The sequence below is a fragment of the Ascaphus truei genome, chromosome 1 (genome assembly GCF_040206685.1).
Source record: "Ascaphus truei isolate aAscTru1 chromosome 1, aAscTru1.hap1, whole genome shotgun sequence".
NCBI classification, from domain to species: Eukaryota; Metazoa; Chordata; class Amphibia; order Anura; family Ascaphidae; genus Ascaphus; species Ascaphus truei.
In genome coordinates, this window is record NC_134483.1 from 120,462,857 (window position 1) to 120,488,063 (window position 25,207).

General features: G+C 42.8%; 1 protein-coding gene across 1 annotated transcript; it reads right to left on the reverse strand.

The window, feature by feature from the left end:
* Nucleotides 1-479: 479 nt before the first annotated feature.
* Nucleotides 480-14,246, reverse strand: LOC142469569 (ciliary microtubule inner protein 2B-like). The gene is made up of 6 exons (XM_075576270.1): nt 14,114-14,246; nt 13,312-13,545; nt 5,344-5,576; nt 3,974-4,197; nt 2,670-2,853; nt 480-638 (listed from the first exon to the last, which is right to left on the reverse strand). Exons 2-6 carry the CDS (start codon nt 13,377-13,379, stop codon nt 541-543), a joined length of 807 nt encoding a protein of 268 aa, XP_075432385.1. The 5' UTR covers nt 13,380-13,545; nt 14,114-14,246; the 3' UTR covers nt 480-540.
* Nucleotides 14,247-25,207: the final 10,961 nt, after the last annotated feature.

A 25,207-nucleotide genomic window follows, 5' to 3' on the forward strand; every position in this document is an offset into this window, starting at 1 on the left:
GACACTCACTTTAAGTACACTCGCGAGTAAGTACATATCGCCCAATAGGCAAACGGCAGCTCACACATGCGCCTGTCAGCACGTCCTGAACAGCAATACTGGCTCCCTACCTGTACTGAAGCTGTGCGCAAGCGGGGAGACTATAGAGCCTGTTACAAATGCGTTATTTACATCAGTTATGCACGTATATGACAATTGCAGTACAGTACATGCATCGATAAGTGGGGAAAGGTAGTGCTTCACTTTAAGTACATTTTCGCTTTACATACATGCTCCGGTCCCATTGCGTACGTTAATGCGGGGTATGCCTGTATTATTGCAACAACAATCAAAATAATCAGATTTTTTCCCCTCTTGCAGTACAGTCTGAAAATTTTTAACAGGCTTCAATGGAAGGCAGGAAGAAAAAAAATAGTTGATTTCTTTTCTGCTTCTTGTTCTGTTATCAAGGCGGGTTGAATAAATGATTAAACAATTAATACTTTTCCAACAAGGATAATAATTTTATGTAACTTCACAGCCTTAATTGTGGTCATAAACTCAAATGAGGGATTTCCAGTGAAAAGGCTGCTTTTTTTGTGTTCCTATAGCGTCCACGGTACCTTTGCCCCAGGTCTGACCAATAACAGACATCTGCCCTGTAAAAAAAAAAAAAATGATCATATTCACATATATCACGTCTCATTAGTACCTAGCGACTTGGTCTCTGGACATAGTTCTCAACTGCCTTCTTTTTTGGGGGGTTTGGGGGGGGTTCTAAAATACCCCTCTACTTTATTAATGTCAATAATAATAGTTTGTAGTTCTAAAAGTATACATGTCATCATTTGTAGTTTTGAAGTCAGAGAACTTTGATGTAAACCTCCTTCCCCATTTGATTATATACACCCAAGTTTTATTTATTTTTATATTAGTCATTTGGAGACTAGTATATAAAACCCGCTGCAAAAGTGATGTCTTTTTAGGTCCTCATACTAATAATTGTTTATTAAAAATAAATAAATAAAAAGGGAGCTATCATTAAAAAAAACGGTCTTCAGTACATTACTTGATGCAACATATTTTCTCGTAGGAAAGATAGATTGATTTCCCCCTTTTCATCTCAGTCCACTACCGAAGAAACATGTTAAAAAAGCACTCCAATTTGCAGCGTATGTTTTTTTTAATTATAGGATGGAAGCAGGGAGTCTCCGGAGCTGAACCACGCTACTTTCAGCTCTGGGGACCCCCTGCTTCCTGAGATACTTACCTCCTTTGGTGTGCTGGTATTTCTTCAGGTAGAAGCTCTACTGAGGCTTGTTGGGGTTAACATAATTGTGGCTTAAATGTGTTGTGTCTTGCGGGCCAATAGGAAGCCATGACATCATCTCTTGCGGCTTCCTATTGGCCTGCGTGACAAGAGGCATTTAAGTTGTCATTATGGTAGCCCCAACATGCCCTGTCAGAGCTGCTACCTGCAGAGATACAGGCACCCCCTACGAAGGTAAGTATCTCAGGATGCAGGGGGTCCCCAGAGCCGAAAGTAACGTCGTTCAGCTTCGGAGACCCCCTGCTTCCATCCTACAACTAAAAGAAAGTGAGTCTTTCTCCGCTTCCCCTCTCTCCGCTCCCCCACCTCCCTGCGCAGGTCCGGTCTCTCGCGCCCCCCCCCCCCCCCCCCATGCGCAACTCCGGTCTTGCGCCCCCCCTCTGCGCAGCTCTGGTCCCCCCCTGCGCAGCTCTGGCCCCCCCATGCTCAGTTCTGCCCCCCCCTGCGCAGCTCTGGTCCCCCCCCTGCGCAACACACAGTGTCACATAGACAGTGAGACACACACACACACAATGTCACACACAGTGTCACACACCGTGTCTCACACACACACAGGAACACACACACACAGTAACACACAAACACAAACCCCCGCGCCCATCTCCCTCCCCACGCGGGCAAGCAAGGGAGTGCCGTAGGGAAGGGGACCAGAAGTAAGGGGAGGAGCAGCAAGGCAGGATTGGTCATGGGACCGGCGCGTTACCCGGTTGCAGGGAGGTGAGCTGGGGGGGTGATGGGTGGGGGGGTGATCGGAGGGGGAGCCGGCGGGGAGGTGAGCTAGGTGAAGAGTACAGTGGCCAGGTGCTTGTGCGTGTGTGTGTGGCAGTTGTGTGAGGCCGAGGGGGAAGGTGAGCTGCGAGTGAGGAGAAGAGAGTGGCGGTTGGGTGACGTCATAGAGCCACGCAGGCCAATGGGAGGTGTGCGGGGCGGGGCAGGGATACGGACCAATCTGATTGGCCAGAGGCTGAGTGACAGACTCACGGACCAATCAGATTAACCACATCTACCAACAACCCCACAAATTTCAAATTTATATATTAAGATTTATAAAATATTTTACCAGGAAGTAATACATTGAGAGTTACTTCTCGTTTTCAAGTATGTCCTGGGCACAGAGTTAAGACAAATAATACATGTTTACAAATACAGTTACATAAATGAGCAGGGTATACATTATATACAAGACATTGCGTGCACAGTTAAAGATAATATATATTATGGGCGTATGAAACAGTTACAGACCAGATTAAAATGTGTGAAATGGATGACAACATCGATATTTTTTAAATATAAACTAGAAAATGCTTTTTTTGTTTATCTTAAGGTATCACTATAATGTATAAATGAAAAAAACATATACCAGGTATAAAGCCTGCATAGTTAGGAACGAGGCCACTATCAGTTCTGTAAATGAGTTTGCCTTGTCTTTTCGGGTGGTAGTTGTTTGTTTTGTATAAGCTTGGCAAAGATTCTCTTTCTTTAAACCTTTTCTCTGAATTTATCCTCATTTCTTCTTTGCCAGAAGAAGGAAGGTTTGAAGAAGCCTGTCCGACAAAACAGACAGAGGGAGTGTTAATGGTGATGCACTGCTAATGATATACAAATATTGAAACAAAATCTAACATAATCATTTTGCCTAAATAATATTGTAATATTTGTTACAGTTTTAGATCAATTTTGACTTTACTCAGATTACTTACTTTTCAGTGTAAATCCCTCTAAAAGGTATATGACAATATTATACTCACTTAAAAAAGTTGTCCATAATATATTTTCTATCAATGTGCAACAACATTTGGTAAGTGGTTATATGGAGAAAAAATTAACTGTGTAATGGGTGCGAATATGAATGAGGCATTATTTGTATTAAACCTTATAATTTAATATTATTAAGGACTGCCATTTTTTCTGTCTTGTTTTATAATTTCCTCCATTTGTTTGAAATAAACTAGCAATTATTCATATGACATTTACTAGTGCTTGTATGGCTGTTAGGGTTTTCTTTCCTTAACTGTATGCAAATGATCATAAAAAGCCATTTATAACACAGAGATAGACTTTATTTAGCTACACCTTCCTCTCTAGCTTACATTTATTAAGACAGCAGTAGAGTCTACTTTTGTTGCCTGCTCATTTTGTTTCAATTAATTATCAGAGTGGCAAATCGAGACTGTATAACAAGCACACGTGAAAAATACATTGCCAAGATGTCCTAATACTGTAATTGTGTTAGAAACTGACCCAGATAATGGAAATCCACTCAGTACTTACATTCCTTCTAATATTTATTTTACGTTCTTACCACACTGAGCACCCAGAGAGTAACCAGTTTGTCTCTGTGAGTGCCCCTCGTGCCTTTCTCATTACAAATGCAAAATGTATGTGATATGTTTCCATGAAAATACAACACTTAATGATATTTATATGACTAGATGTCTCTCTTAATCAATTAACCCAACAATAATTATATTTATGAAAATAAAGTTATACCATGCGTAAGCAACAGTTAACAGTTGTGACATATGCAGGACCCATATCTTTTTATATCAGGATCTAATAATATTCCATGCCCCCCCATTATTTTTTTTTACAGTATTGAGAACAGCACATTCCATTTTGTAGAATAACAGATTAAAGAAAGGGTAATGAAAAAAAATGAGGTACCTGCTGAGATTTTCCCAGGCTCATTGATGTCTGTCTATCTCTCCCCAGCCCATTTGTAGATGATTCATGTCTGTCAATTTCAGATGACATCCATTGGATGGGCTTGCTTAGTTCACTTTTTAAATTTTCCACTGCCTGTATTGCAGATGATGTATGAGTATCACCATCATGCATGTATTGCCTTCCTGTTAAAGGATACTTTCCATTTGCTGAACAAAAATATCCTAGATTCAGACAAAAAAAATATGTTTTGCCCTGTTATGTTAATAACATACTGTATATCATTCTGCAGTACAGATAAGGAGTGGAGCAATGGGACATTGTGTTTCTCATTAAACACAATTGATATTACTTTTGTATGTAATTATAGTACAGGCATCTTCACATAATCTATGAATCACCAATAATGTATGCAGTGCTTTATAAAAGAGACTATAGAATACAGGCAATTATAATACATTAAGTGCAACAAATATAATGTAAAATCAGACATTGTGAAAGGGATTCCCTACCCCAGAGAGCTTTAAAAAAAAATAGATCAAATTTCCTTAAAATGTCTTGATATACTGTACAAATATGCTTTTAAGAAGTCTTAGACTTGGGAGTGTTCTATGATTACATACTGTACATTTTAAGATGGCATTGTACTTTCCGGACTCCTTAATCTGCTTCTATTTGAACCATATTCTACATTCACCATTGTAAATACCGCTAAAAAAAATGCACCATTGTTGTAATAATTACATTTCTTAAATTAGAGCTCCTAACTACCTTCACGTATTAAACTGCTACATTCTAGTATTCCCATTGGTTACATATTAGCAATACAAATAAAGAAGCCCACACACATTTTCTCAAGCTACTTGTTTTTCAAGTTTGCCATAGTTTTTGGAAAGCTGGATTTCAGTCACTAGTTGTGAATGGAACCACTTAAGAAGTTGGTGCTGCTTTGGAGATCACCACATACCTGACAACAGGGGTGGAACTAGTCACCTGAGGGCCCCAGTGTAAGTTTAAAAAAAGACTCCCATCTCCGCCTAGGGCTCTACCTCTGGAGTGGGTTCTTATCTGGCGCTGGAGAGATCACAACAGAATACATTTCTTTATGATATGAAGGAACATTCAGTATAACACCAAACTTTGAATAACTTACTTTATCGGAATCCCTATTAGTTGGACTTGGCTATTAAATTTAGTAGAGAAACGGACAAGCAAAGTGAGACCAAAAAATATGAAATCCTGGCACAGAAGTTCAAAGTGAAATTAATAAAACATATATAAAAATGTCCACATGAAAGGTTTAGCATAAAAAAAAAAAATTGTTACCCTTAAAGAATAATCAGTAAAACCACCATTAGTGTCAGTCATACCATTTGTAATATTCCAGTTTTCAGCACGCCCTCTTGGAGTATTCACCTTAGGATCAGTAAACATTCTTCTATCAAAGTGCATAGACAGAGAAGCACCTTCATTATCATCCCATCCTGCAATAGGCAACTTTGGAGCTTTTGGTACGCCAGGTTCATAGTGAAGTGAGTTTAAAGTAGCATTGCCATAAATGTTACCAATGTCACTCCGAAGTTTGGGAATGTAGCCTGTATAACTAAAATGTAACATGTTTATTACAAAGGCATTACAAACAAAATTCCAATCATGCAAGCCGAGTTTCAAATATTTAGCATGAATAATTCAAAATTGTATGCTAAACTCACCATCATCTTTCCTTAAATAGGGTTAATATATATATATATATAGAGAGAGAGAGAGAGAGAGAGAGAGAGAGAGAGAGAGAGAGAGAGAGAGAGAGAGAGAGAGAGAGAGAGAGAGAGAGAGAGAGAGAGAGAGAGAGAGAGAGAGAGAGAGAGAGAGAGAGAGAGAGAGAGAGAGAGAGAGAGAGAGAGAGAGAGAGAGAGAGAGAGAGAGAGAGAGAGAGAGACTACCGTGTTAGTCGAACTTAATAATCAAAAACAAATAGTCAATACCATTCTGTGGCTAACAAAATGCTTTTATTTGTGCGAGCTTTCAAGATAGAAAAACACTAGGGTTAGGGAGTGATCACAAAACCACACTAATTGAGGCAAATAATGAATAAATAAATTAGTCTAAGCAGGACTGCGGTAGCCTTACGATACATCACAGTCACTGAGTGTGCATGTCTATTTATTTATTTACTAATACTCGTGTACCTGATCTCATAGGTGCTCCAGAGGGGTTTATACCCTGACTAAGCAGCGTTCTGTGTCCTGTAGCTACTACTACCAATTGTCGGTTGAGATCACTCCAACACACATTCACTGACACAGACGCTAGTTATTGTCAATTTAATTTATTTTTAATGCACAATACACAACGCTTTAGGTAATATATGTTTTATGTTAATATATTAAAAGTTAAATTTTAAACTAAGTAGGAGTGCATTATAGTGGATTCTTTTGGGAGACACATCCATTTTGAGCTTTCAAGATACAATGATCTCTTCTTCGGGCGATGTTACAATTGATTAAGTCAAAAAACTTGCTTTGGAACAGGGCAGCTGGAATGTTATCTGTGGGTGAAGCCTACCTCCTCCCCCCCTGTGCAGTAGGCGAATTATGACTTAAGGTGTTAAATGGTCCCTGAATGCTTGTGATGTAAAAGAATGCATGTATGTGTGTATGTGTGTATGTAAATGTATGTGTGTGTGTGTGTGTGTGTGTGTGTGTGTGTGTGTGTGTGTGTGTGTGTGTGTGTGTGTGTGCGTGCGTGCGTGCGTGTGAACATGTGTAAATCTTAATTAATAAAGCACCCACCATGTATACAGTCCTTTACAAAAGGTGGGTGTGGAGTGGGAGTGTATACCAATGGTGTGAGTAGGTGTTGAAGTGTATGAGGGTGTTGCATTTCTGTTCATGTGTGTGGCTACTATGTACTATGTGTATATATATATATATATCAAAAATTAATAGACGATACCGTTCTGTGGCTAACTAAATGCTTTTATTTGTGCAAGCTTTCGAGATACACTGATCTCTTCTTTCGGCGTGTTACATTGAATAAAGCAGGCAAGGGGTTTACTCAAAAACAGTGAATCTTGGAATGTGACTAGAGCCTATCCCTCCCCTGTGTAGTGTGCGATTTATGATTTTATTTATTTACATTTACATACTTACATACACACACACACTTTTACATCACTCACATTCAGGGACTATTTAACACCTCTAGTCATAAATCGCACACTACACAGGGGGGATGGATGGGCTCTAGTCACATTACAAAATGCACTGTAAACCCCTTGCCTGCTTTATTCAATGTAACATCGCCGGAAGAAGAGATCAGTGTATCTCGAAAGCTCGGACAAATAAAAGCATTTAGTTAGCCACAGAACGGTATCATCTATTCATTTTTGATTATTAAACTCGGCTAACACGGTACTGATACTTCTACATCTATAACATTCAGTACTGTATATTAAACATAAATCTTCAGGTGCAAATTAGGCTTTTTTTTTAACCCTTTGGCTATGAATCAGAGAATAGATTCTGATTACTGTTTTTGTCTATTTCGGTTACTGTACATAGTTTCTTACAGGTTACGCAGACTGCGCTTTCAGTTGATTTACTCTGTGCAAGAAACCTTCATCAATCAGCCCATTTTCAACTCTCTTGATACTTTATGTCCTTATCAAAACTCATTAAATTGATACATTACTGCCTGAACTAATGTTTTACACTATCCCCTGAAAAAAGAACAATTTTAACTTTAAATATCACAACAGTTACACATGGATATTATAGAAATACGAGGATTCCCTGCTTACAATGTAGTTTATATATTGGGAAACTTCAGCCCCTGTTCAGTATGCTGCGGTAGAGATCATTTTAATCCCAATCATTTGAATAAAGTTTAACATTTCCCCAGCATTGGTATGGCATCTTCAACGCATATTGAATAGGGTAGATACTGTAGAGAGAAAGTATTTCAAATGCATATCAGATTATAACATACAACAGGCCTGCACAACTCGTAAAGTGAGAAGGGCCGAACTGCTCCAAGGGAAAAAGATTTGGGCCGCACGGGTAAAATCATCATCATCATCATCATCATCATCATCATCATCATCATTATCATCATCATCCTCATATATCTCCCCCAGCACCCCTCATCATCATCCTCATATCTCCCCCAGCACCCTTCATCATCATCATCATCATATCTCCCCAGAACCCCTCACTATCAATCTTTACGATACTCCCCATCTATCTCTCATACTCCCATCTCTCCCCTTCACCCACACACATAATACTCCCCCTCCACATCAAACACACAACACCCCCCTGCACACTACACACATCCAACCCCCCCTGCACCTCACATCCTTCTCCCCCCTGCACCTCTCATCATTCTCCCCCCCCTGCACCTCACATCACTCTGCCCCCCTGCACCTCACATCATTCTCCCCCCTTGCATCACACATCTCTCTCCCCTGCACCTCCAATCACCCTCCCCTGCACCTCCAATCACCCTCCCCTGCACCTTCAATCACCCTCCCCTGCACCTCCAATCACCACCTCTGCACCTCCAATCACCCTCCCCTGCACCTTCAATCACCCTCCCCTGCACCTCCAATCACCCCCTCTGCACCTCCAATCACCCTCCCCTGCACCTCCAATCACCCCCCCTGCACCTCCAATCACCCCTCCTGCACCTCCAATGACCCCCCCTGCACCTCCAATCACCCCCTCTGCACCTTCAATCACCCCCTCTGCACCTTCACTCACCCTCCCCTGCACCCCAATCACCCTCCCCTGCACCTCCAATCACTGCCTCTGCACCTCCAATCACTCTCCCCTGCACATCCAATCACCCTTCCCTGCACCTCCAATCACCCTCCCCTGCACCTCCAATCACCCTCCCCTTCACCTTCAATCACCCCCCCTTCACCTCCAATGATCCCCCTGCTCCTCCAATGACCCCCCCCTGCACCTCCAATGACCCCCCCTGCACCTCCAATGACCCTCCCCTGCAGCTCCAATGACCCTCCCCTGCACCTCCAATGACCCCCCTCTTCACCTTCAATCACCCTCCCCTGCACCTCCAATCACCCTCCCCTGCACCTCCAATCACCCTCTTCTGCACCTTCAATCACCCCCCCTTCACCTCCAATCACCCCCCCTGCACCTCCAATGACCCCCCCCCCCCCTTGCACCTCCAATGACCCCCCCTCTACCTCGGTTTGCTGCGGAGGAGGCAGAGAAGGCAGGACTGCACTCACACGCGCGCTCTAGCAGGCAGCAGGCATGGAAGTGCCTCAATGCTAGAGCGCGCTGCTGCCCTGCAGTCCTCTGAGCGGGCTCATCGGGGAGGGAGGAGAGCGGGCTCATCGGGGAACGGGAGAGGGGTTTCGTGGGAACGGGAGAGGGGACTTGGGAGGGGGAGAGCAGAAAGCCGCCGTGGGCCGCACAGTGCCGCGGGCCGCACATGCGTGTTGTGCAGGCCTGACATACAAGGTTGTTAAATATCCATTGTTAAATTGGCGGTGAGATCTTAAAAAATGTTAATAAAATTATTTATTTAAAACTAAAGTGTTCAATTGATATTATCAGATACAGAGAGAGTGATTACTGGTGGTGGTAAATGCTGAGATGGAAGCTCTAGAGCTGAAGGTTACAATATTTTCTGTTGTGAGAAATCAGCAGTGAATAATGGATTAGAAAGCAGTTAGTTGAGGAGGTTACGCCATTTAAATTGAGCAGCATACAGATTATTCGATGTTTTAGGAAACGCAGTTTCAGCAAAGTAAGCATCAGCAGTAAATATCAGGGAGAGTGATAAAGGAAAATGAAATGGGAGAAGGCAAACGTGGCTATAGCTCAGTGATTTCCAACTTTTATTGTTTGGAGGAAACCTTGAAGTATTTCGAAAAATCTCGGGGAACCCCTACCTGGCTGACACATATTAGGTTCGACAGGGGTCAGTCACAACATTTCACACCTCACGAGCCACCTCTATTTCCCACCCCCTACCCATGTATTTCTCTCCCATCCATCTCACTAACTCTCCCCCTCCCACCTTGCATGTATTTATCCCTTGTGTCTCACTCTTACTCCCTCTTTTCCTCACTCACTCCCTCCTGCCACCCTCTCTTCTCTCACTCGCCCCTACCTTCCGTCAATTCTCCCACTCTCTCTCAATCCACCCTACAAAATACATACCAAAAAGAACCACCCCCAAGGGGGGGGTTGTGGTCCATAGGAGGAACCCCTGAGACTGCTTCAAGGAGCCCCAGGGTTGCACGGAACCCTGGTTGGGAATCACTGATCTAGCTATTGAAGAAGGACTGTCAAGGAATATTGGTGATTAGTGTTTCCATAGCACTGCTATTGTACTAAAGAAAACAAGGAACTCTCCATAACTACATCATTAATGTTCAGGACAGATGTACACTCTAAGAACAGTACTGAAAATAACTCCACTTCTATGGTTATCATTAGTTGTGGTGTCCTACACAGGTGAAACCATAAAATCTCTAAGGGAGCATATATAGTTCTTATAGCAGGGGTGTCCTTAGGGTACTTATCTTGGGGCCCCGGGCAAGAGAGTCAATAGGGGCCTCTTAGAGGTTTTGAATTTCTGATTTAAATTTCGCTTTACCCTGTCGATGAAGCGACAATGAAAGTATCATAATACATTCAGTGTAATTAATATTTATTACAACTAGAGTGAAGAATATTAAAATGTACATAATACATATAACATTATATCAACACTGCACTCTAAAAGTTACTCAAGTCATAAACAACCAAAACAAAATTGCTGTTACCTACAAATGTAAATATCACAGCATCAACTGAATTTGGGGGCCCCCTACAGTGTGGATCTCCGGTTTGCCCTTACCTAAGGTCACTATTGTGCAGACATAAAGTATACTGAAAGTCCACATATACACACTGTCATGGGAGACCAGGACTTTTAACACTTATTTATATTTGTACCGGGATCATTCACTAGGCAAAACAAGGTAGTAAAAACAAAATTTAGTTTATTCGGGTAAACCCGTGTACAACACAAAGAAATCCACAAAATACAGTCGGTCTGGGAGCGAAATCTAGAGTCAATAAGGTGCATGACACCGGCTTCGGTAGGCTTACCCTGACCGTGATATACACCCAGGCTTCCTGGTCCTCTTTTCGACTTCAGTTCCTAGCCGCGACCACTACGTTCAATTCTTAGACTTTCCTAGCTTCAAAACGAAGCCAGTTGCTCTGCTATTCGAGATAGAGCAACTTTGAAAAGCCCGTCCTAGCTTCATCAACCAAGTCACTAGATGGTCTGGTTCTCTGAGTCGGCTTCCTCCTTACATACCCTCTGCTGTTCTATGTTCAGCATGGAGTAAGGAGTAGCGACCAATCAGAGAATGGGAATTCCCTCCCACTAGTCAATAGGAATAGGGGCTCATCCTATCGCTGACGTCAGAGGAGGAGGTGTGCCAAGCCGGCTCGGGATCCCCCGTGGGCGGGACATATGAATTGACCAATGGGAAACGTGCCGACATTCTGTCGCTTCCCCCAGTCAACACATTGCCACCTACTGGGCAGGCTCCACTGAGTCTGGTAGATCAGAGTGTCCTCCCCGCAGGTGTCTCTGTTCTCTGGACCCAGTACTCCGCCCTGCCCCGGCCACTTAACACCTTGACACCTCTCAACATCCCGTCTCCTCTTTTAACTCTGATGCCTATCCAGACTTCCCGGCACCTATGTGGATGCCCGGCCTGACTGATTAGACATTTATAGTAAATGCACAAATATAATAAAACATACTTTAATACATATGATAACTTGGGGAGACCCACAGCTGTAAGGGAAATAGGACAGGAATATCTGGGCTTGAAAACCAGGAGTCTGGGGGACATTGGGCAGCCCCGGTGTAATTCAACCCGCATAACGGCAAATCATGCCTGCTCGCCGGTGAGAATTAGGGGTCTACCGGTAACTTTGGCCCCCGTGCTCCTGCAGACAAAACAATTGCATTTCTACCTAAATATCCCACTTAAACCTTACACATAGAAAGTTTAATGAGTCTAGGGCAAAGGGAACACTTTAACTTTTACATGTGATAATACATGGCCCCTGGCTTATGGTGCTATGTAGCTGCCAGGGACCCATGGTTCTCAGGGGTAACCAGATGGGCTTAACCTTTATTGTATAGCCTGGTTACCCCCTTACCATCACAGGCACATGCACAAAGAGTCCATGCACATATTCACACAGTCAATGCAAAATAAACATAACTAATTACCAATATGTACTGAACTTGCATATTTCTTCAAATACTATCTGCATGTTTAAAATACAGTAGATGGTTATAGAATTACATCTCAAAGTAATATACATATATAGAGATATTTAAATATTTTAATTAGATTCTTTCGTCTCCTTTAGGGAGTGCCCCCTAAAAGAATTCACTTAAATGCACACCAACAAAGTGTAAAAGTTAACTTTTAATAAATTTACTTAAAACATATATTACCAAAGAATTGTGTACTGTGAGTTTAAAAATATATTAAATCAACGCTATCAAGCATCCGTGTCATCAATTGTCGGATTATACTATCCCAGTTGACCACTTAATGTTGGTGGGATATAGAGGACAGAGGATGCTGTGAGTCAGGGTATTAACCCCTCTGGAGCAACTGTGAGACCAGATGGTAAGTGTGTATATATATGTACAAGTCAGCGACCGGTAGATTAAATATCCAGCTATCCTGCTATGTTTGATATCACTACGCACACAGATATCACAGTTGCTCCAGAGGGGTTAATACCCTGACTCACAGCATCCTCTGTCCTCTATATCCCACCAACATTAAATGGTCAACTGGGATAGTATAATCTGACAATTGATGACACGGATGCTTGATAGCGTTGATTTAATATATTTTTAAACTCACAGTACACAATTCTTTGGTAATATATGTTTTAAGTAAATTTATTAAAAGTTAACTTTTACACTTTGTTGGTGTGCATTTAAGTGAATTCTTTTAGGGGGCACATCCATTTTGTGTTTCCCCTTCCCCTTTTTCTGATTCACTTTTCAGTTCACAGTCTGCACCCACCATTTGATTACCTTATTCACGTATTCAATTACTTTATTCAATTAGTATGGTCCTGTGATCACTCCCTATCCCTTTGTTGTTTCTTGGGGTCTCCTTTAGGGCAGCTTAAAATATATAATATTCACACAACATACAAAATAAGTATCTATACATTGTTATTCTATTTAAGGACAATGCCAACATGTTTGATAATAAGCACAATATCAACATTATGGTGAAATAAAACACATGATATAACTCTTACCCTGGTACGTATGTTGGATCGTAACTAGAAAATATAGTTTCAGGTAGCTGTGGTAGAATAATAGGCATTTTCAATTAAATGTAGAGCTGTGCAAAGGTTTAAATATGGAGTGTTGAGCTTCAGCCTTTTGTTTGGTAACTAGACTCTCAGGTTTTTGTTATCACAACCAGTCACACCAGCTGATCTGCTTGTTTGCGGAAGGATTTATAACCAGAAAAAATGTTTCTATATAACCTGTAAATACATTTTTTTATTTAAAAATGTTAACATAGATTTCAATGAACGTAAATGTGATAGATTTATAGCACATGAGCAATCACAAATTTAAAATATATATATATATATATTATTGAAAGTCACCATTTACAGCAATACATTTAATCTTTGTACTAGATGCAGTCATTCTATTTTGTATATTTACAATGGACTGATATTGAAAGGACAATGTTTATTACTTGCGTTTGTAGTTGCTATAGAAACTAAAGCAGCAGCAAATACTGTATGTAAGAACAGCGCCCTCTACTGCCATAATGACCTGATTGCATGTTTATAACTAGCAATTAAATAGAAGCGGAAGTGTTAGTTCAATTGCCCTAAAATATCAATTGTTAGTCCAAACAAAAAGTGTATCCCGCAATATTGAGGTACTCCTTTATTTTGCACAACAACAAGAAAGTGAAATATGTCTATATTTTAAATATTATTGCTATTGTTGTGGTTAATTGTAATAGCAATAATAATAATAATACAACCTTGTATGTTCAAGACTACTCTACTTTGAAACACATAACTTTTGACTTACAAGTTAGGGTGAAACCTCGCCGTTTTGGTTAGAATTCACATCTGTTTTTTTGTTCCAGTTCTTTTGAATATCAGTTCAGTAAAAGTGAAACTTCTTCAGTGGCACCTAGTTATGATGGGACAAAACTGGACAGATGGAGACGAAATGTGAAACGGAAGTGACGTCACGGCTCCCCCCCCCCCGCTCCCCGCACACGCTTGCTGTCACAGGCCGGCGCCGCTCCTAACGGTCGCCGTTCCGCGCCCGCTGCCATGCCGCACATGCGCAGTTGTGATGGTGCCGCTGACGGACGCCACACATGCACAGAAGTGGCTGGCAGCTGCTCCGTTCCCCCCATACGCTCCTAACGGCCGCTGGTAGCGGCGCCATTCTGCCCTCCGGGTTCCACTGATGCGGATGTTCCCGGGCCCCCCCCCCCCCCCGCACTGGTAGGGCCGCTTCCGCCAGTACATGCGCTTGTCCGACTGGAACGCATCCCACTGCGCCCACAGGAGTGGTGGCACACGGCACAAACCCGGGCTCAACCCGCCGGGCACAGGGGCTCGGCGCCAGGGGCAGGCTCCTGCTGCTGGAGGAAAGGATGACCCGGGCGGGCCGGGCAGCGGATGGGTAACCTCACCTCTTGCCCGCGGGGGAACCCCCGCCGCAGATGAAGCAGTAGGTTAGTGCCGGGGCGCAGTCGGCCGGCCCACCCGTTGCGGGCGCAGCGACTTTGCCCTCTGCCAGAGCTGCCGTGAGCCACTGCTTGCGGGAGATCGGGGCGGTGCCCGGGTCACTCATGCCCGTGCCGGGCGCATGTACCCCCGGGGCTCAGGAGGGGGGGGGGATGTGGTGCGCAGAATTTGTGGAGGGGTGGGGGAGTGTGGTGACCCGGCCGGGTGTGACCCTCCACCCCAGGGGGGCTCCTGTGATATGCCGAGTCCCGGCGCCGTGATCCCACTACGTGCTGCGCTGTGTACAGGGGCCGGATGCAATGTTACACCCCGCACCCAGGCAGAGCGCATGGAGCAGCACACCCTCTGTCTGACCCCTCCCCTGCCATGCGGGGCTGTGCAGTGATGCCGAGTATCTCCCCTCCCCTGAGTGGGTATGCTGCACTGGATAGTGACACTGAGTATCTCCCCTCCCCTGAGGGCAGGGCAAGGGTGCTGAGGGCAGGAAAAGGGTGCTGAGGGCAGGAAAAGGGTGCTGAGGGCAGGAAAAGGGTGCTGGGGGCAGGACAAGGGTGCTGGGGGCAGGACAAAGACAGAGAGACATACACATCACACACAAAGAGACACACACACACTGACAGACACACACACTGACACACACACATACACACATTGATTGACACACACTGACACACACGCACACACGCGCACACTGACAGGTGTACGCACACTCTGACACGCGCACGCACACTCTAACACACACTGACTGACACACACTCCAGTGATGCGCCAAACACTGCCCCTGAATGATGTGGCTATTCCCCCCCCCCCCCCGTGAGCTCCCCCACCCGCTCAACATCCATGATGCCGGTACTGGTGCCACTGCACTGCGGCCAATAAACATAGCCCCGCCAATCAAATTTACTCATGCTCTAAGCAGTAATAATATTATTGTTACTTTATATGTTGCTGACAACACACAAAGAAGTTTCACTTACTATGCGCGTGCACAGCACATACAGCTTTTTAAAAAAAAATTGTCTTGCAAATGTGGATGAACAGCACTTCTTAAGAAGTTGTAGAAAATGCTCCACTTTAGTTACGATTACCAGACATTCCGTTTTTTATGATGTGTCCCGGTGGGTCGACATACCGCGAAATGGCCCGGTTTTTGTTGAGTGTCCTAGTTTAGACAGAGCAAAGAATGCTGGAGGGGAGGAAAGCAGAACAGATGATTGGACTAGCAGAGGAGGGTGGGGCGGGGTTAGCAGCAGAGGAGGGTGTGGGCGGAGTTAGCAGCAGAGGAGGGTGTGGGCGGGGTTAGCAGCAGAGGAGGGTGTGGGCGGAGTTAACAGCAGAGGAGGGTGGGGGAGGGGTTAGCAGCAGAGGAGGGTGGGGGAGGGGTTAGCAGCAGCGGAGGGTGTGGGCGGGGTTAGCAGCAGAGGAGGGTGGGGGATGGGTTAGCAGCAGAGGAGCCCTTTCAGTAAGATCCACAAGTCAGTGAGTACTTTTACCTGCTACCAGGGTCAAAGATGGTCTCCCCTCTGCTCCAGTGACAGGTAGTGTCTGGAGAGACAGAATGCTGGGAGAGAGACAAGAATGCTGGGAGAGAGACAAGAATGCTGGGAGAGAGACAAGAATGCTGGGAGAGAATCAAGAATGCTGGGAGAGAGACAAGAATGCTGGAGAGAGACACAATGCTAGGAGAGAGACACCCAGACCTAGGGAGAGGGGGAGAGATACAAACACACAAGCACAGACCAGGGAAGAGGAAGAGAGAGACACACACGCACAGACCAGGGGAGAGAGAAAGAGACACACAAACACACACACAGACCTGGGGAGAGACACACGCAAAGACCTGTGGAGACAGAAACACACACATACAGGCCTGGGAAGAGAGAGAGAGAGAGAGAGAGACATACAAACAGACACACAGACCTGGGGAGAGAGATAGAGACACACAAACACACACACAGACCTGGGGAGAGACACACACGCAAACACACACAGACCTGGGGTAAGAGAGACACACAAACACACACACAGACCTGGGGAGAGAGAGAGAGAGAGAGACACATACAAACACACACACAGACCTGGGGAGAGCGATAGAGACACAAACACACACTCACACCTCGGAGAGAGAGAGGCACAAGCACACAGGCCTGGGGAGAGACACACACAGACCTGGGGAGAGATACTGTACACACACAGACCTAGGGAGAGAGACACAAACACAGACCAGGGGAAAGGAAGAGAGACACACACAAACACACACAGACCTGGGGAGAGGGAGAGAGAGTGAGAGAGAGAGACACAAACATACACCGACTTGGGGAGAGAGACACGCTCACAATCTCGGCTCGTGAAGAAGTCAGATAGGTACAGGATGTCCCGTCGCAAGACTTCCCCAGCTGAGGCCAAGATCGTGAAGCTGGTTCCAGAAGCAGAGACCACAGTAGTGGTTCCTTCCTCGAGGACGCAGTGCCGTCTGGGAAGCCAGCCCGCTTTACTCTGAATTTCATTGCACAGTTTTATATATATAAAAAAACATTAAGTAAATAAGGCACCTGGCCCCGATGGCATACATCCAAGAGTTCAAGGAGTTAAGCTCAGTAATAGCCAAACCATTATATTTAATATTCAAGGACTCCATTTCCACAGGCTCAGTACCACAAGATTGGCACAAAGCAGATGTGGTGCCTATATTTAAAAAGGGAGCTAGATCACAACCGGGAAATTACAGACCTGTAAGCCTGACTTCAATAGTAGGGAAACTACTTGAAGGTTTAATACGGGATAATATTCAGGAATAAGAGGGGAATAGGGTGCTCAACCCCAGTGTAACTTCATCACATGTAATTCATCTCAAGTTTTGTTGTTTACCCCTTGTAGAGTGAAACCAATAGGAGTGGGTGTAATGACCTGAGAGTCACTTGAACTATAATCCACATCAAAGTACTGAACTATTGAAGTCAAAAAGAAAGTCTCTTACCCACTCCCACGGTCACAGGGGAACAGTAGTGGCGTGCCAGCCATGAAGAGGAGTCCAATATCAGCAAAAACACAGAGCAAATAGCGCACAGCCAGGGAGCCAGGTGTGGGTTAAAAAATGAAATCCATTTATTTCAGTGCTTGACTGATGACAGCATCACCCCAACGGGGACAAATACACACACCTCCTATGCGTTTCGGACCGGTAGGTCCTTTATCAAGGAGTCTGGCATATGGAGCACATAGGCCTAGATAGTTTCTACCAATACATCTTTATATTAAAAACATAACAATATTGTGCTAAATATCAAAGTGTATTCATCCTCAATAGAGCGATGAAAAATGAACCCACAATCTCAATTTCAATAATACATCAAATGTACCCAATGTCAAAAATGATTAGGTACATATGGATAATTATTACATAAATGGATATTAATAATAATCCCAGGTAGTTCCACATGAATGATATGCAAACTGGATATAAACTAATAACAGTAAACAGTACATAAAGCCTGGAGAAATTCCTTACTAAGGGGCCTATGCAGAAAGGGCCGAAAAATGGCATTCGCAAGGATTTCAATTCGCCAGGTTTTGGCGTGTTAACCTCGCTGTATGCAGGGAGGGCCGAATCCCTGGCAAATGAATGCGCCACCAGCATTTGAAATAATGGCTAGTAACCGGTGGCGAGACGGCTGCCTGGCGAGAAACTGGCGAGAAGCCAGTCCCCTGGCGAGATGTGTTTGCAGCAGAGAGAGATCCGCCGCTCTCTCGGCGCAAACATCAGCACATTAAAAATTATTTAAAATACATTTTTACTGATAGTGTACATGTGCAGGGGGTCACCGGAGCTGAACCGCATTGGTTTCAGGTCCAGGGACCCTCTGCTTCCCGAGATACAGGCCCCTTTATGGGGTGCCGGTATCCCTCTGCAATTAAAGGTCCCGATCACGTGACCGCGGAATGTAAACAAAGCAGAGGGATACCGGCACCCCCTAAAGGGGCCTGTATCTCTGGAAGCAGGGGGTCCCCGGACCTGAAACCAAAGCGGTTCAGCTCCGGAGACCCTCTGCACATCTACAGTATAAATAAAACACACATATCAATACACAATCATTCCTTACCTTAGCGGCTATGTGCTACGGTAACGAAGCAACATTAATATATTTTTAATAATCGTGTACAGTGAGCAGGGGGTCTCTGAGCCAGAAATCAATGCGGTTCAGCTCAGGGGGCCCCTGTCACAGTGACTTTATGGCAGGCTGTAATTTACACAAAAATATATATAATATATATATATATATATATATAAAACTGGGTCTGAACTGGGACGAGACTTAGATATGATAAAATATAATTTATTCCTTGATAAAGGTGAACACACGAGATATACAAATAAAAGGCAAAATATAGACACTTACTTAAAGATGGAAATGATGAACCAGTCACATTTGGACTGGCAGTTCATACAGCAAATCTTCATCATCCCAAGACACGAAAAGACATTTGCATGAAGACATTCAGACATGAAGCCTTTGCATGAAGACCCTGAGTAAGGGTTGACTCTAACTTATATATAATTTTAACCCTTTTCTACACTCACGGCGCCGAACCGTCTAGCAAAAGTCCTTTTGAAGCTCTTTGAAGCTGATTTTGGACTTGCAAGATATCACACTTAAAAACCAAATAGTTCCTAGTTACTGCCTCCAACATAAACAATTAGGCACTTTAGCCTTTGATCACCAGGCTATGTAAATTCTAGCAAGATGTTCTTCCTGCTCATTATCATAACAGAGGGAGTTTGCAGTTTTCACAACGGAACCAAAATTCCATATATACTGTAAATAACTTCATAACTTCAGTTTAGTAGTACTTACTGGCCCGCGAGACATATTAATACATTCCGTCACACCTGACGCTCCCAATGAGACTAAATATTACCATGTAGTACTAAAATTAAGAGAGATATTAATATCTGGCTCTTAGTATCTGTTAGATATCAAGTGTTTAGAATCATTAGTTGGGGCTAAGTACCACGAATACACCTATGTAACTCTTAGCACGTTCAGCCAAGGACATCTCATAATATTCTTATATTTAATAAGGTCACCCATTCTGATTTTCTCCTTGGGTAGAGCCCCCTTGCCCCATCAATAAATCCTTTGAAGCAGGGACCCCTGGGTAGAGGACATTTGTCACCTAGTTTTAGATTACACACTCAATGCCCCAGACCTCTTGAAGCAGAGGCGTTTGTAAGTGTGAGTTATAATGCTCACAACCCACTCTAGCTTCCTGCAAACAGGTATTAACATACTGTGCACCAAAACCCAAATGTGTACTTTTCACACCCAACTTCAATCAAGCCCTTTGAAGTCCAGATTTTCTGAAAAGACACAATACAGTTGTATTTTCTTAAACTGTAGCTTATTAACCCCTTAAACCCCAGTGTGTGTGGCAGACACTGGCCCAGAACCAATACATTTTTTTACAGGGGAATAAGCATTTGGATATTGTAGCAAGGTAAAAACACATTTCTGGACCTCAGTCCAGTTAACTCCTTGCTTCCCAGGTGAGAGTAGAGCGTGGCCAATTGGGGTGTAACCCCTTTAATCCCGGGCCAAATCCTCACGGCCGTCACACCTCCCCTGCTCAAGCGGTGCCTGGTACCCCAGCTGCCTCCCCCTGGCACTGGGATACCGCTGGCACCCTTGAAGCACTCAATAAGTGGATTGTCTTATCAGGGCCAACATGGAGTGTCACGTCAAGAAAATGAATAGAAATCGGATCAGTTTCCATGGTGAATGTGAGATTGACTTCATTGGTGTTTAAAATCTGAAAAAACATATTTAAAGTGTCCAAATCACCATCCCAGATGAAAATGAGGTCATCGATATAGCGTCTGTAGAAAATAATATTATGACGGAAAGTGTTGGTGCTCCCATAAATGTGAATAGACTCCCATAATCCCATAAAAATATTGGAATAGGAGGGGGCAAAAGACGTCCCCATTGCCGTGCCCCGTTTCTGAAGAAAAAATTGTGGGTCAAATAAAAAATAATTGTGAGAAAGTAAAAATAAAATTGAATCAGTGATGAAAGTGATTTGTGCTGTGGATAACGTGGATAATAATAAATAGTGATACATGGCTTGTAAACCGTGTTTGTGTTCAATTATTGTATAGAGTGACGTGACATCCATGGTGACCCATCTATAAGTGTCACTCCAGACGACTTTTCTGAGTGCAATTAGAAGCACCGTCGTATCCTGAATAAAGGATGGCAAGGAATGTACAAGTGGTTGGAGGAATCTGTCTACATACCAAGAGACACCATCTCCCAAAGATCCAATACTAGAGACGATAGGTCGCCCCGGAGGGTTCTCAAGTGATTTATGGATCTTTGAGAGATGGTGAAATATCGGTGTGACAGGATGAATACAATTAAGAAATAAGTGTTCCTTGTTACTAAGCACATATAACACATCCCCCAATTCTAACAGATTTTGGAGTTCATTGAAAAAAGTTTTAGTGGGATCTGTCTTCAATCTAAGATAGAAGGTGGTGTCACTCAGAAGTCTTAAAGCTTCTTGTTTGTATTTAGATGAGGATTGTATTACAATTGCTCCACCTTTGTCGGCATTTTTTATGGTAATGGTATTGTCCTTTTTTTAATATCTCTAAGTCTAATCTTTCTGACTTACTAAGATTATCGAAGACAGGTGCCGAAAAGGAAAATCACTCAACTAGAATCCTTAAGTCTCTATCAACTAGTTCTTGAAATGTGGAGATATATGGACCCCTGGAGGTATTGGGAATAAATATAGATTTTCTTTTCATGCCAGAATCTATGTGACCAAAAAATGGTGGAGCAATTGGTGGAGCAATTGTGTTATCTGTACAACCCTCTTGATAAAGACTCTCCATATCTGAGTTGAAGGCAATTTCACCAAAGGACCTAGCATTAGAAGCAACAACATCAACATCAAAATCATGATCTATCTGACTCAAACTCAATTCATTCAGTTCTTTTATCTTTCTTAGAAAACTATTTCTTAAGTGCCAACTTTCTTGTAAACTTTTGAAGATCGATTATTGTAGAAAACAAATCAAAGTCTTTCCGAGGGGCAAAATTAAGACCTTTGTTGAGAAGTAAAGTCTGTTGAGGAGTCAAAGGAGTATCAGAAATGTTAATGACATTGCTTTTTGTAGGATCTAGAAGTATTTCTTCCTCTTGTTGTCTGAACCGGTGAGCTTCCCGGTTCTTCTTCGCCCCCCAAGGCCTCCCACCCCCACCCCCCCCGTCTGCATATTTTCCGTTTTTTGAAAACATATTAGATGAGGTGGAGGGAATTGATCTAGATCTATCATCATGAACACTAGACATATAGCTTCTGTCAAAATAACCTCTTTCAGAATTTTGATTATCAGTTTGTCCTGTCTTGGAAAAGGACACTGTAGGTTTGTCGGCAGTGTCTGATGAGTCAGTGTCAAAGCTGGACCTCCTATCGGCATGTGAAGATTTCAAAATAGATTTCTTATGTGATCTCTGTTCAGAGCTATCATCACTAATGGACCCTTTGCGTGGTGTGGAATGGGTGGTGACTCTATTTCTGGTATAATCTCTAGACAGGACAGGTTTCTCCCAAAAGTAAACCTGATTCTTTTCATAGTCAGTTCTATCTCTTATGAATATATCCTGTTTTTTCATAATAATCCCCCTTTCCATATTTTCAATATTTTGCAATAAAATTTTGTCATTATGTGCAAATTTTTCCATTGAGTTAAACTTGATCAATTCTGATTTCATATTATTGATTTCCACTGGTAGGGCAGCTTTATCTCCAATCTTAAGTTGTATAATAAGCTCCATAAGTTTGACCGAGCAGTCATCTAAGATTTTTTTCCAATTCTTTTCAAAAGTATCATTGGTAAAACCAAAAGAAGGCATCTTTTTCATACGCAACCCTCTGGGTATGCGTTTGACTTTCAAATAATTTTCAAGGGTGGTGATATCCCAAAAGGTTCTAATATCTTGACATAATAGTTTTTCTAACTTGATAAATTGATCAATTAAATCAGAGGGGGTTTCACATAGAATGGTTTCAACACCTTCATTAAAAACACGAGATGCCCTTTTGATTCTTTCTGAATCATCCCCACAGTCCTGAACAAATGTAGTATTATGTTCAGTCATCACTATTTGATCTTCATCCATGTCATAGATATATAATCCTTAAAATGTCAATATAAAGTGCAAACTTATAAACAAGTCCAATGTAAGTCACAATCAGCCTCTGCATATAACAGGATACATTAAGAGGTAAAGTCATACAATCCAATTGTGTAAAGAAATGAAACAATAATCCTCCGATGTCCTGTAGTTCTCAAGCAGCCTGGAAACTAATCTGCATAGTTGTGTAGTGAACAAGAAAGTTCACAAATCCAGCACTCAGAGACATATGAAGAAACTGCACAGCATCACAGAATGTATCATGGAGAGGGGGGAGTGACCGAGTTATGGGCTAGCCTCCAGAAGTATTAGGCATGAGATAGTTAATGTCTTTTGTGATAAACTTGCATGTATGCAATAAAGCATTTAAATCACAGAACTCACAGTTTAACAAGAGGGCCCAGAGGTATCCCCACAGTGTCCGGAGGTTCTTCCGATCTTCTTTACCACGACTGTCGCACTGGGTGAAGGGAACTGGATAGGATCTTTGTCCGGCTGTGTTGTCAGCAACCCGGCGTGCTACCGATGTTCACTACACAGATTATACTACTACCAGACCCTGGAGCTACCCTATTTTAACATAATTATATAAATGTAATAGTGCATATATAAAGCATAGCCAAGGTATCTAGCCATGTGGGACTGAGAACCCCATTGTGCAGCCCGCATGTCTGGAGAACTGGCTATAGCTGAGATTGGAGGGGCAAGACATTGATCTGTACTACCATTAAAGAGAATGCTTATAACGTTGTTTAGTTGGAACCTGACCCCTGAGAAATTAAATATCATATATCCAGAATTCTCAGATAAATGTTGGAGCAACTGTAGATAGACTGGTGAGAGGATTTACATTTGGTGGTCTAGCCGAAGGTTATTAGATTTTGGGTTATGATTCAAAATTTGATAGTTCTATACACCAAAGTTAACCTAGACCCAATGTCCTTTTTGGTAAGCAAACCTTTTAAAAATGTGACTCACTATTTAAATAAACGTTGTTCCCACAGTCTAAGACATTTTCTTGCAGCCTTTTCACGGTGACCAAATGACCGCCGGACACCTCGCTGCCGGGACAATTAGCCACGGCCACTTTGCCATTAAGGTAATTTCCTAACCGTAATCCTTACCATAAAACCCCCTAATGTTGACCCCTAATACTAATGCTACTCCCTACCCTAAAAACCTTAAACTCTTACCCTAAAACCCCTTAAGTTTACCCTCTACCCTAACTGCTAAAACTCCTAAAGTTAACCCCGACCCTGGCGGCTAAAACTCCTAAAGTTAACCCCCTAACATCTAAAGCCACAAACTTACCTGATTGTAGAAGTGACGGAGGTTCCAGCCGTGGATTGACTGCAGCAGAGGCTCTGTCTGCAGTCGAATGCCGGCGTTCATTTGGTCACGGTGAGACGGATGCCAAATGTCCGATTACGGTTCATACTTCCTAATAGCAGCGCAATGCTTGCTGCAGCCTGGAAACAAGAGACAGCCCCAGATTATTGTTGGAGAAACAGCTTTCAGAAAACACAACATGAAATCCTTCAACAAAATCTGGGACAGCTGGATTAACTAGAAAACTTTCTGGATTCCCTGTTGTCTTGGGTGGATGAGTTCTCACGGGCAGCCTCCACCTATTGTTATAAGCTCGTTGAACCTTTCCATTATATTTTACACTAAATTATAATTGTTTATTTTTTAGTTTGGAATGGACCGTATCATTTGTGGATTAAAACAAGTTTAAATTCTAAATCCTAACTGTATCTATTGTACCCTGCTGTGATAAATGTTGTTGATGGAATATTTAATTTCCTTTGTCCCTCCCCCTGTTTATTTTTTGTTCCCATTCTTATTTATTATTATTCTCATTTTCTAACACGTCTCTTTATTTATAGAACATTTTAGCAGTAGAATTTATAGAGGTCATGATCCACAAACTGTTGCAAAACTTTAGAAGGTCTTTACTCCCATTCATATGAATAAGAGCTGAGGCATGCTATAGTTTATCACCCTTTTGTGGATGTCTCATTTTCAAATACATTCATGGGCACAATGTGATGTTAAATATTTGAAAAGGGACTATTTCTAAAATGTTTGCAATGACTAATATCAGAAGTCTGGAACACATTTAGACAGGAAGATGATTTGAGGGACACCGGTAAATAGGTAAAGTAGTGGGCAACACAATTCATCAGTGAACCTTAAGACTAGAAGCAGCTTGC

Bases quoted from the DNA above. Each gene is read 5' to 3' on its own strand.
- LOC142469569 (XM_075576270.1), bottom strand. From the start codon at position 13,379: ATGCCTATTATTCTACCACAGCTACCTGAAACTATATTTTCTAGTTAC. The intron at 2,854-3,973 runs GTACCTCATTTT...TTTGTCGGACAG, and splicing joins GCCTGGGAAAATCTCAGCAG to GCTTCTTCAAACCTTCCTTC. The intron at 639-2,669 runs GTATATGTTTTT...TTTTTTTTACAG, and splicing joins CTATGCAGGCTTTATACCTG to GGCAGATGTCTGTTATTGGT.